This window comes from Nerophis lumbriciformis, linkage group LG01 (genome assembly GCF_033978685.3).
Source record: "Nerophis lumbriciformis linkage group LG01, RoL_Nlum_v2.1, whole genome shotgun sequence".
In the NCBI taxonomy this organism is placed as follows: Eukaryota; Metazoa; Chordata; class Actinopteri; order Syngnathiformes; family Syngnathidae; genus Nerophis; species Nerophis lumbriciformis.
The window spans coordinates 1,760,001-1,771,722 of NC_084548.2; the positions used below are offsets into that span (position 1 = coordinate 1,760,001).

Consider the following 11,722-nt stretch of genomic DNA (forward strand, 5'->3'; position numbering starts at 1 on the left):
CATTTAAAAGCGAAAGTGCAAAAATGACTATAATAGAATGGAAGAATGAAGATATTTGGGTGGATTAGGAAACATTAAAGATGCGAGTGTAAACTATGAGCGGGTCACGGGTCAAGAGGGGTGAGGAGGTCAGAGTGGGCCCAGCAGCTCTACTTAGAACAGGATATCCTGCGAGGAAAACCCATCTGTCTCCCTCTTACGCACTCTGGTTCTGCCTCTTAACGTGGCCGCGGAGAGGAGAGGAGAGGAGAGGTGTAACCTTTCACTGGGAAAACACCAGAGAAAACACAAGCTGAGAAACTTGCACTTCCATCAATCATCGCTGACAGAGACCGATAGACGCCATGATGTGCCTTTCATGCGGCGGACTGAGATTGCGCCGTACGTCTGATGCCGCTCGGTGCATCCAATCTCCTCCGCGGCCAAGATAAATTTCCTTGCTGAGACAACAAAGCCAACGTATCTTATCTTAGTCAGGCAGACGGTGTGTGCACACTCTGTAACATCCCACCCGCCATGGAAAAACACTATCATCCGGTCGGGTGTTGCGGACAAAAAAAAAGTTGTCCATGACGCTACAAATGTACTGAACACAAGCGTGTATGTCTGTGAGTGTCCTAGTCTCTTTCCAATTAGTAGCTAATAGTCAACACCAAGTAGGAAATTCATGCAGCTATAACACATGTCTGTCCATAAGCCTTCACTTAGTCATTCAAACAAGCTAGTTAAAGGAACATAATGCATTTGTTCCTTTTGACTGTACATGTACTGTAAATGTATAATGCATGTATATTATTCACATGTGAATAATGCTGTATAATAGACTGTATTTATATTATTCACATGTGAATAATGCTGTATAATGGACTATATTTATATTATTCACATGTGAATAATGCTGTATAATAGACTGTATTTATATTATTCACATGTGAATAATGCTGTATAATAGACTGTATTTATGTTATTCACATGTGTATAATGCTGTATAATAGACTGTATTTATATTATTCACATGTGAATAATGCTGTATAATAGACTGTATTTTTATTATTCACGTGTGAATAATGCTGTATAATAGACTGTATTTATATTATTCACATGTGAATAATGTTGTATAATAGACTGTATTTATGTTATTCACATGTGAATAATGCTGTATAATAGACTGTATTTATACTATTCACATGTGTATAATGCTGTATAATAGACTGTATTTACATTATTCACATGTGAATAATGCTGTATAATAGACTGTATTTACATTATTCACATGTGAATAATGCTGTATAATAGACTGTATTTATGTTATTCACATGTGAATAATGCTGTATAATAGACTGTATTTATGTTATTCACATGTGTATAAGGCTGTATAATAGACTGTATTTATATTATTCACATGTGACTAATGCTGTATAATAGACTGTATTTATATTATTCACATGTGAATAATGCTGTATAATAGACTGTATTTATATTATTCACGTGTGACTAATGCTGTATAATAGACTGTATTTATATTATTCACATGTGAATAATGTTGTATAATAGACTGTATTTATATTATTCACATGTGAATAATGCTGTATAATGGACTGTATTTATATTATTCACATGTGAATAATGCTGTATAATAGACTGTATTTATATTATTCACATGTGAATAATGCTGTATAATAGACTGTATTTATATTATTCACATGTGAATAATGCTGTATAATAGACTGTATTTATTTTATTCACGTGTGAATAATGCTGTATAATAGACTGTATTTATATTATTCACATGTGAATAATGCTGTATAATAGACTGTATTTATGTTATTCACATGTGAATAATGCTGTAAAATAGATTGTATTTATATTATTCACGTGTGAATAATGCTGTATAATGGACTATATTTATATTATTCACATGTGAATAATGCTGTATAATAGACTGTATTTATATTATTCACATGTGAATAATGCTGTATAATAGACTGTATTTATGTTATTCACATGTGTATAATGCTGTATAATAGACTGTATTTATGTTATTCACATGTGAATAATGCTGTATAATAGACTGTATTTATGTTGTTCACATGTGTATAATGCTGTATAATAGACTGTATTTATGTTATTCACATGTGAATAATGCTGTAAAATAGATTGTATTTATATTATTCACGTGTGAATAATGCTGTATAATGGACTATATTTATATTATTCACATGTGAATAATGCTGTATAATAGACTGTATTTATATTATTCACATGTGAATAATGCTGTATAATAGACTGTATTTATGTTATTCACATGTGTATAATGCTGTACAATAGACTGTATTTATGTTATTCACATGTGAATAATGCTGTATAATAGACTGTATTTATATTATTCACATGTGAATAATACTGTATAATAGACTGTATTTATATTACTCACATGTGAATAATGCTGTATAATAGACTGTATTTATATTATTCACATGTGAATAATGCTGTATAATAGACTGTATTTATATTACTCACATGTGAATAATGCTGTATAATAGACTGTATTTATATTATTCACATGTGAATAATGCTGTATAATAGACTGTATTTATGTTATTCACATGTGACTAATGCTGTATAATAGACTGTATTTATGTTATTTACATGTGAATAATGCTGTATAATAGACTGTATTTATATTATTCACATGTGAATAATGCTGTATAATAGACTGTATTTATATTATTCACATGTGAATAATGCTGTATAATAGACTGTATTTATGTCATTCACATGTGACTAATGCTGTATAATAGACTGTATTTATATTATTCACATGTGAATAATGCTGTATAATAGACTGTATTTATATTATTCACATGTGAATAATGCTGTATAATGGACTATATTTATATTATTCACATGTGAATAATGCTGTATAATAGACTTTATTTATATTATTCACATGTGAATAATGCTGTATAATAGACTGTATTTATGTTATTCACATGTGAATAATGCTGTATAATAGACTGTATTTATGTCATTCACATGTGACTAATGCTGTATAATAGACTGTATTTATATTATTCACATTTAAAAAATACAAGTGTAAAAAGAGTGTTTATTGTCTATTGTGAGCGAACTGTGGTGCTGAATTTCCCCCAGGGATCAATAAAGTACCTTCTCTTCTTTTCTATTCTATTCTAGTTGACGTGGCCGCTAGATGCGGATTTTTCCATTGGCCTGCAAGTGACTGTTATGATTGAGCCCTATGAATTATTGCAAGCAGCCTTTGGCTAAAGAAACATACGACGTGACCACGAAAAGGAATTTGAGCCATTTTGATTTGCTATTTTTCTGCAATGTTTTAAAGTCCTGAAATTGAGTAAAAGTAATAGACATCAGGCAGTTGTGATGGAGCCCTGCACATTTTGGCCACAGAAATGAGTCACAAAAAAGAATGCAGGCAGTTGTTCATATTCCGTATAGAAACAACTTTATACTTTGTTTCTGAACTTCCAATTTTTTTTACATAACTCGGTTTTCAACGAAAATTCATATATTATGATGGGGCCAAACTTTGCGCATATAAACTAGTCCGTTTGTCCAGGTATCATTCCGCAGAATCTTGTGCCCAAACCAAGAATTCCGTGAGGAAAGTCTATGGCGTCACATTAGTGCCAAAAATCCAAGCGCATAAAAACTGTTATGGCGCGCTGATTCTCCACTTCGTGCGCGCGCGACACCCTTTTGCGCGCGCGTGGTGCCTTTTTGCGCGCGCAAGACGCCTTTCTGCGCGCTCTCTGTGTACTCCTGGCATCTCTCCTCGAGCTGTCATGTTTCGTTTTGGCACTTTGGGGGCGGGTATGCTTAGACGGCCCCTTCTTTCTGATTGTTCAGGCGAAAAATGCTCAGAGCCAATCAGAAGTATAGCAGGGCGGGTCATCGTCAATATGTATCAAGATTTACGGAGGAAGAAGTGGATAAAAACATGTCGCGCGCTGATGAAGGTTATTTCATAGCACATAAACACAATACAGGGTAATACAAAATGTGAGCCAAATAAATAATAAGACAACAAACACCATAATCACATCTTTCAGCCAGAACTGGTCCACCAGCAATAACATTATTTTATATTTTCATTTGTTTTCTAATTTATGGAATTTCTTTTGATTCAGCCATAAAATTAATGAAATAATCTTTGAATTTTGTTTTTAAAATGTTAAAAATAGCTTTTAATAATGTATTCTGAAACAGTTTAAAATAATCAGAGAACTGACTAACACTGACCCTACACAACTATGTTGCACAATTAAGTCTTTTTTTTTTAAAGCGAAAGAGGTAATTTCAACAGGTACAGCATCCTATGTCATTTCTACATGTAATAAGATTTGTAACAAGGCAAACCGTTTGTAAATTGGTGGAAAATCGAGCAAGTTATGGTAATTTAAGTAGTACATGTACCATTGACATCAATGTAATGATTGAGGCTAGATGTCCGAGGTAAGATGGGGCGGCATGGTGTAGTGGGTAGAGCAACCGTGCCAGAAACCTGAGGGTTGCAGGTTCGCTCCCCGCCTCTTACCATCCAAAAATCGCTGCCGTTGTGTCCTTGGGCGGGACACTTCACCCTTTGCCCCCGGTGCCACTCACACCGGTGAATTGAATGATGAATGATAGGTGGTGGTCGGAGGGGCCGTTGGCGCAAAATAGCAGCCACGCATCCGTCAGTCTACCCCAGGGCAGCTGTGGCTATGAAAGTAGCTTACCACCACCAGGTGTGAATGATTGATGGGTTCTACATGTAAAGCGACTTTGGGTACTTAGAAAAGCGCTATATAAATCCCAGTTATTATTATTATTATTATTATTATTAAGATGGCTACAACGTTGCTACGCTGGAGAATGATTGGTCATATGAAAAATGCTCACAGCCAATCAGAAAGAAGGGGCCGTCTAAGCATACCCGCCCCCAAAGTGCCAAAAAGAAACAGACAGCGCGAGGAGAGATGCCAGGAGTACACAGAGAGCGCGCAGAAAGGCACCGTGTGCGCGCAAAAAGGCACCGCGCGTGCACAGAAAGGCACCGCGCGCGCGCAAAAGGGTGTCGCGCGCGCGCACGAAGTGGAGAATCAGCGCGCGATAACAGTTTTTATGCGCTCGGATTTTTGGCACTAATGTGACGCCATAAAAGTCCGCGACGACGATACGTTTCCTTCTTGCAAAGAAACAAGAAATAAAAAACAGCTAATGTCTCAAAAAGGGTAAATTTAGGGAAGTGAATCTCACATACTGATCACTTAGGGGGAATTGCAGTCCATTTTAAAGGCCCCAGAACTTGTTCTATTGAGCACTTTTTCTTAAATAGTTTTTTACAGAAACATTTCACATATTTTTTTTTTACCTATCAGGTGTTTTCATGTTAATGTAAGTCATTTATATTTTCAACTCTTTGCTGTTGGTATATGTACAGTATTTATGTAACTTTGTTTTGCTGCCCTCTTGGCCAGGTCACTCTTAGAAAAGAGATTTTAATCTCAACGAGTGTTACCCGGTTAAATCAAGGAGATTGACTGACGACAACAATTGATTCCGGTTCTTGGGCCGACGATACCATTCAGAATGGATTGTTGATTCAACGTAATTCCTCTTTCAAACTGATTCTCCATCCATTCATCTTCTAACGCTTATCCTTGACCTTCTCAGTGGCCTAGTGCAGTGGTCCCCAACCTTTTTGTAACTGCGGACCGGTCAACGCTTGAAAATTTGTCCCACGAACTGGGGGGGTGGGGGGGGGTATAATCTGTATCCCTGCAGACTGTATATTGATATATATTGATATATAATATAGGAGCAACAAATATTAATAACAGAAAGAAACAACCCTTTTGTGTGAATGAGTGTAAATGGGGGAGGGAGGTTTTTTTGGGGTGGTGCACTAATTGTAAGTGTATCTTGTGTTTTTTTATGTTGATTTAATAAAAAAAATAAAATAAAATAAAATAATTATTAGTATTTATTTTTATTTTTTTCTTGTGCGGCCCGGTGCCAATTGATCCACCGACCGGTACCGGGCCGCGGCCTGGTGGTTGGGGACCGCTGGCCTAATGGTTAGAGAGTCCACCCTGAGATGGGTAGGTTGTGAGTTCATACCAAAGACTATAAAAACGGGAGCCATTACTTCCCTGCTTGGCACTCAGCATCAAGGCTTGGAATTGGGGGTTAAATCACCAAAAATGATCCAACCCCGAGTTTGACACCCTTGATAATGACTGATTACTAATCTAGGGTCATGTGACTGTGAGGCAGGATTGGGAGAATACTGTTCTCATGTCGTTACGCTTTTGTTTTATGAGGCTGCGGTCGACAATATCCATTATTAATCCAACTACTATAAAAATTATTTGACCAAGCACATCAACTCAATGCAAAATGGGGCTGTCATTTATTTTATATTCATGTTTACTTACAACATGTTCTTAAATAACTGAAATGAAATGATCCGAACGAACACAAAGTGGTCATAGCACGTCAAATCTGATGGCAACAATCCATGCCGTTCGCTCTTCTTCTCAGTCCAGAAACACTAAATACAATAAAAGCTTGTAACTTTTCTTCCACTTTAATTGTGGCAGTTGGCAATCGCACACAGTTGGCATTATGGGTATCGCTTGATGAATGGTCAGCAACGATGAGCGTGTTTACGAACAAAGCCTACTAATATGGCCACTGGCAATGCATTGTGGGTAATCTGGAAAAATACGAAGCTCTCGATAACAAAGAAGTCAAACTCAAGGATTTGGCCCGACACATTATTCAACGTGGCCCGCAAAAGCTTTGAAATAATATGAAGTACTTTACAAAATGTTATTTCCATTTTGACAAAAAAAAATACACGTATTGCATAAATTGCATATTTTTCCAAATGTAATATTATCTAATAATGCAACAAACAGTACAGTACATACCTACGTACTCAAAGTTTGTACATCCACACGCACATTCACTGTACAAACATACATACTGTATACACATACATGTACATATACATTCACTGTACAAACATACATATACACATACATGTACATATACATTCACTGTACAAACATACATATACACATACATGTACATATACATTCACTGTACAAACATACATATACACATACATGTACATATACAAGTACATATACATACATACACTCATGCACATAATCACGTTTCATCAAACATATATTAACGATGTTGCCCTAGGGCAGGGGTCGGCAACCCAAAATGTTGAAAGAGCCATATTGGACCAAAAATACAAAAACAAATCTGTCTGGAGCCGCAAAAAATTAAAAGCCATATTACATACAGATAGTGTGTCATAGAATTAAGAGGACTTAAAGGAACCGCAAATATAGCTACAAATGAGGAATAATGATGCAATATGTACATATAGCTAGCCTAAATAGCCTGTTAGCATCGATTAGCTTGCAGTCATGCAGTGACCAAATATGTCGGATTAGCACTCCACACAAGTCAATAACATCAACAAAACTCACCTTTCATGCACAACGTTAAAAGTTTGGTGGACAAAATGAGACATAAAAATAAGTGGCATAAAACGTCGGAGAAAGTTACACATGTAAACAAACTCTGGTGAGTTCAAGGACCGCCAAAATTAATAGGACAAAACGGCGCTGGCCAAATACTCGAATCAGGGAAGCATGTTTAATATAAACAGTGTGCTTTGTAACAATTAGGGAGGTTTGTGTCATGTTTGTCCTCCTACAGAAACCATATTAAAACCAAAATAGATTTTTTTCCCCCCTCATCTTTTTCCATTTTTCATACATTTTTTGAAAAAGCTCCAGAGAGCCACTAGGGCGGCGCTAAAGAGAGCCGCGGGTTGCCGACCCCTGCCCTAGGGTAAACTGGGTAACACATGGCACACTGACAAAGCTTAACCTATTGTTACTATAACAATCTACAAGGTTAATATAGGATGTTTCTCATTCTTCCCCTCCATTTTTCTGCATTCTTTTGTATCTTTAGTTATCATGACGTATATGTATTGTTGCATTTGAACAACTGTATTGTTGATAATAAAGGTAAATTATTGGTATTGTTCATTATCAATAGCGCTATTTCTATTGGTATTTGTATTGATCCATTTGTAGTGTAATAATGCTCATTGTCATTTCTGTATTATTTTTTATGTTTGCTAACTGCTTATTTGTTATCACTTTTACCATCATATTTGTACATATCCTATTTGCTGATGTTGCTCTATTGTTGTTGTTGTTGTTATTTGCTGTTGTTGTTTTTGTCTCTCTGTCTAATCCCCCTCTTGTCCCCACAATTTCCCCCTCTGTCTTCTTTTTTTTTTTCTCTTTCTATCCCCTCCTGCTCCGGCCCGGCTGCACCAAATGATAATATAAATACATTTAATAAAGTCAAATACAAATAAGGCAACAAGAGAAGTATCCTACACTTCTCTTTTGTCAAGTAAATCTGAACAGCCGATATGGATCATCTACATCAACTATATGATTTGCCTGAGAAGCTGGACAGGACAAAAAAATAAAAAAATAAAAAAATAAAAAAGATATATATGAAAAATAAAAAATAAAGTCAATAAATATTAAATTCATTAACCGTTGAGTTGAAAAATAGTAATCACCACAAAGCACTTACAGTATGTTCTGTCTTGCAATTAGGGAGATGATATTCTCATGAAAGAGACTCGTCATTTCTGGTTTGTAGACAAGTCTTGAGTGGGTGATAGGTGCCGTATGAGAACGTTCTCTGTTCCACTTTTTTTTTTTTTCCAGCTGATTGTTTACAGCGACGCAGAGAGAGAGAGCGAGAGCGATGAACTGGCGGTGAGAGACGACTAACGAGAGTGCCGAGCTATATTTGGCATGCTCGGGTTTTTCCTAACCGCACGCACACGCTTGTTCAGATTGGTGGGTGTTGACTTTTTTCTTCTTCTTATTCTTATTTACATTTTCTGACTTGCGTTATGCGTGTGCAGGGTGTTGAGGGTCTTTCGTCCTTGTGCACGTTGTGTTTGCTGTTTAACTTCACTTTGCTGTCACGGCGCTCTTTTGTAAGAAGGGTCGTCATTTATTCCGTTGGTACCATCCATCCATCCATCTTCTTCCGCTTATCCGAGGTCGGGTCGCAGCCTAAGCAGGGAAGCCCAGACTTTCCTCTCCCCAGCCACTTGGTCCAGCTCCTCCCGGGGGATCCCGAGGCGTTCCCAGGCCAGCCGGGAGTCATAGTCTTCCCAACGTGTCCTGGGTCTTCCCCGCGGCCTCCTACCGGTCGGACGTGCCCTAATCACCTCCCAAGGGAGACGTTCGGGTGGCATCCTGACCAGATGCCCGAACCACCTCATCTGGCTCCTCTCCATGTGGAGGAGCAGCAGCTTTACTTTGAGTTCCTCCTTGATGACAGAGCTTCTCACCCTATCTCTAAGGGAGAGCCCCGCCACCCGGTGTAGGAAACTCATTTGGGCCGCTTGTACCCGTGATCTTGTCCTTTCGGTCATAACCCAAAGCTCATGACCATAGGTGAGGATGGGAACGTAGATCGGCCGCTAAATTGAGAGCTTTGCCTTCCGGCTCAGCTCCTTCTTCACCACAACGGATCGATACAGCGTCTGCATTACTGAAGATGCCGCACCGATCCGCCTGTCGATCTCACCATCCACTCTTCCCTCACTCGTGAACAAGACTCCGAGGTACTTGAACTCCTCCACTTGGGGCAAGGTCTCCTCCCCAACCCGGAGATGGCACTCCACTAGAGATGCGCGGATAGGCAATTATTTCATCCGCAACCGCATCAGAAAGTCGTCAACCATCCGCCATCCACCCGAACTAACATTTGATCAGAACCGCACCCGCCCGCACCCGCCCGTTGTTATATATCTAATATAGACGATGCAAGGCATTAGTGAGGTTATAAAGCTTTTGCCTGTTAAAGAAAGGAGACTGATCCAATGCAGCACAGACATTCGCGTGCCACGCTGTCACGACCCAGACGCACACCAGTGCGCAATCATATGGGAGCCGCGCTGAGCGCACCTCCAAGCGCATCTCGCTGCCGGCGACGGCCGGGTATGGGCCCGACGCTCCAGCGCCATCCATTTTCAGGGCTAGTTGATTCGGCAGGTGGGTTGTTACACACTCCTTAGCGGGTTCCGACTTCCATGGCCACCGTCCTGCTGTCTATATCAACCAGGGTGAGCCCCACCCCTTTCGTGAGCGCACTGCGCGCGGAGTGACCCCTGTTACGAGCCCCCGGCCACGGGGGTGGCGGGCAGGTAAGCTGCTTACCTGCTGCGCGTGACGCCGGCCGCGGCGAAGGCGGACGAGGCGGGGTGTCGGTGCGGTGGGCGCGGTGGTGACCCTGGACGTGCGTCGGGCCCTTCTCGCGGATCGCCTCAGCTACGGCTCCCGGTGGGGCCCTCTCGGGGGAAGGGGCCTCGGTCCCGGACCCCGGCGAGGCGTCCCTTCTCCGCTCCGTAAAAGTGTCCATCTCTTTTTTTTTTCTTCTTCTGTTGTGGCATATGCTGCAGGTGCCTGCTCGTTTTTCGTATGTGGGTAACAACATTTAACTATGTATATATATTTCCCAATTGGTTTAACTGCCACCCGCCTGAATCTATTTAAAATCTAATTTTTTTTTATTTCAACCGCCTGACCCGACCCGACCCGACCCGCGGAAAAAATCTAATTTTTTTAAATTTCATCCGCCCGATCCGTGGATAATCCGCGGACTCCGCGGTTGTGCCCGCAAACCGCGCATCTCTACACTCCACCCTTTTCCGGGCGAGAACCATGGACTCGGACTTGGAAGTGCTGATTCTCATCCCAGTCGCTTCACACTCGGCTGCGAACCGATCCAGTGAGAGCTGAAGATCCTGGCCAGATGAAGCCATCAGGACCACATCATCTGCAAAAAGCAGAGACCTAATCCTGCAGCCACCAAACCGGATCCCCTCAACGCCTTGACTGCGCCTAGAAATTCTGTCCATAAAAGTTCAGAACAGAATGGGTGACAAAGGGCAGCCTTGGCGGAGTCCAACCCTCACTGGAAACGTGTCCGACTTACTGCCGGCAATGCGAACCAAGCTCTGACACTGATCATACAGGGAGCGGACCGCCACAATCAGACAGTCCGATACCCCATACTCTCTGAGCACTTGGTACCATTTCCTCATTTGTGTAAATGGAGTGTTCCATAAAGTTAATGGTCCCACCCGTATCATAGCATTTCTCAACAATTTTCAACAAAGTCTCAAGAGATCTTGTAAATGTGTCGACCAAAATCTAGATATAGACTTACCTAAATTAAATACAAGGCAGGTATCAAATTTAGATCTTGCTATTTCTGTAGGCGAACTACACGATGCTCTTCAACAGATGCCAAACAATAAAGCACCAGGGCCTGATGGGTTCCCTGTGGAGTTCTACAAAACATTCTGGTCACTGCTAGCTCCGATATTTACGAAAATGGCTTTAGAGATTAAAGAAAACTCATTCCTTCCTCCAAATATGAACTCTGCCACGATTAGTCTCTTGCTAAAACCTGATAAAGACCCAACACTTCCATCCAGTTACCGACCAATCTCCCTGATTAATGCTGATCTTAAAATTATCTGCAAAGTATTAGCTGAAAGATTAGAAAAAGTCACTCCATATATAGTACATCCTGATCAAACAGGTTTCATCAAAGAGAG

At 39.9% G+C, this 11,722-nt stretch overlaps 1 protein-coding gene across 1 annotated transcript in view; it reads left to right on the forward strand.

Moving 5' to 3' along the window:
* LOC133614778 (small ribosomal subunit protein eS1-like) overlaps positions 1-8,873 on the forward strand; it is a 33,680-nt gene extending 24,807 nt beyond the window's left edge. The window contains exon 2 of the mRNA XM_072916306.1: positions 8,808-8,873. Coding sequence (XP_072772407.1) covers positions 8,808-8,873 — 66 coding nt within the window. The remainder of the gene's footprint in view (positions 1-8,807) is intronic.
* The last annotated feature ends 2,849 nt before the right edge of the window (positions 8,874-11,722 follow it).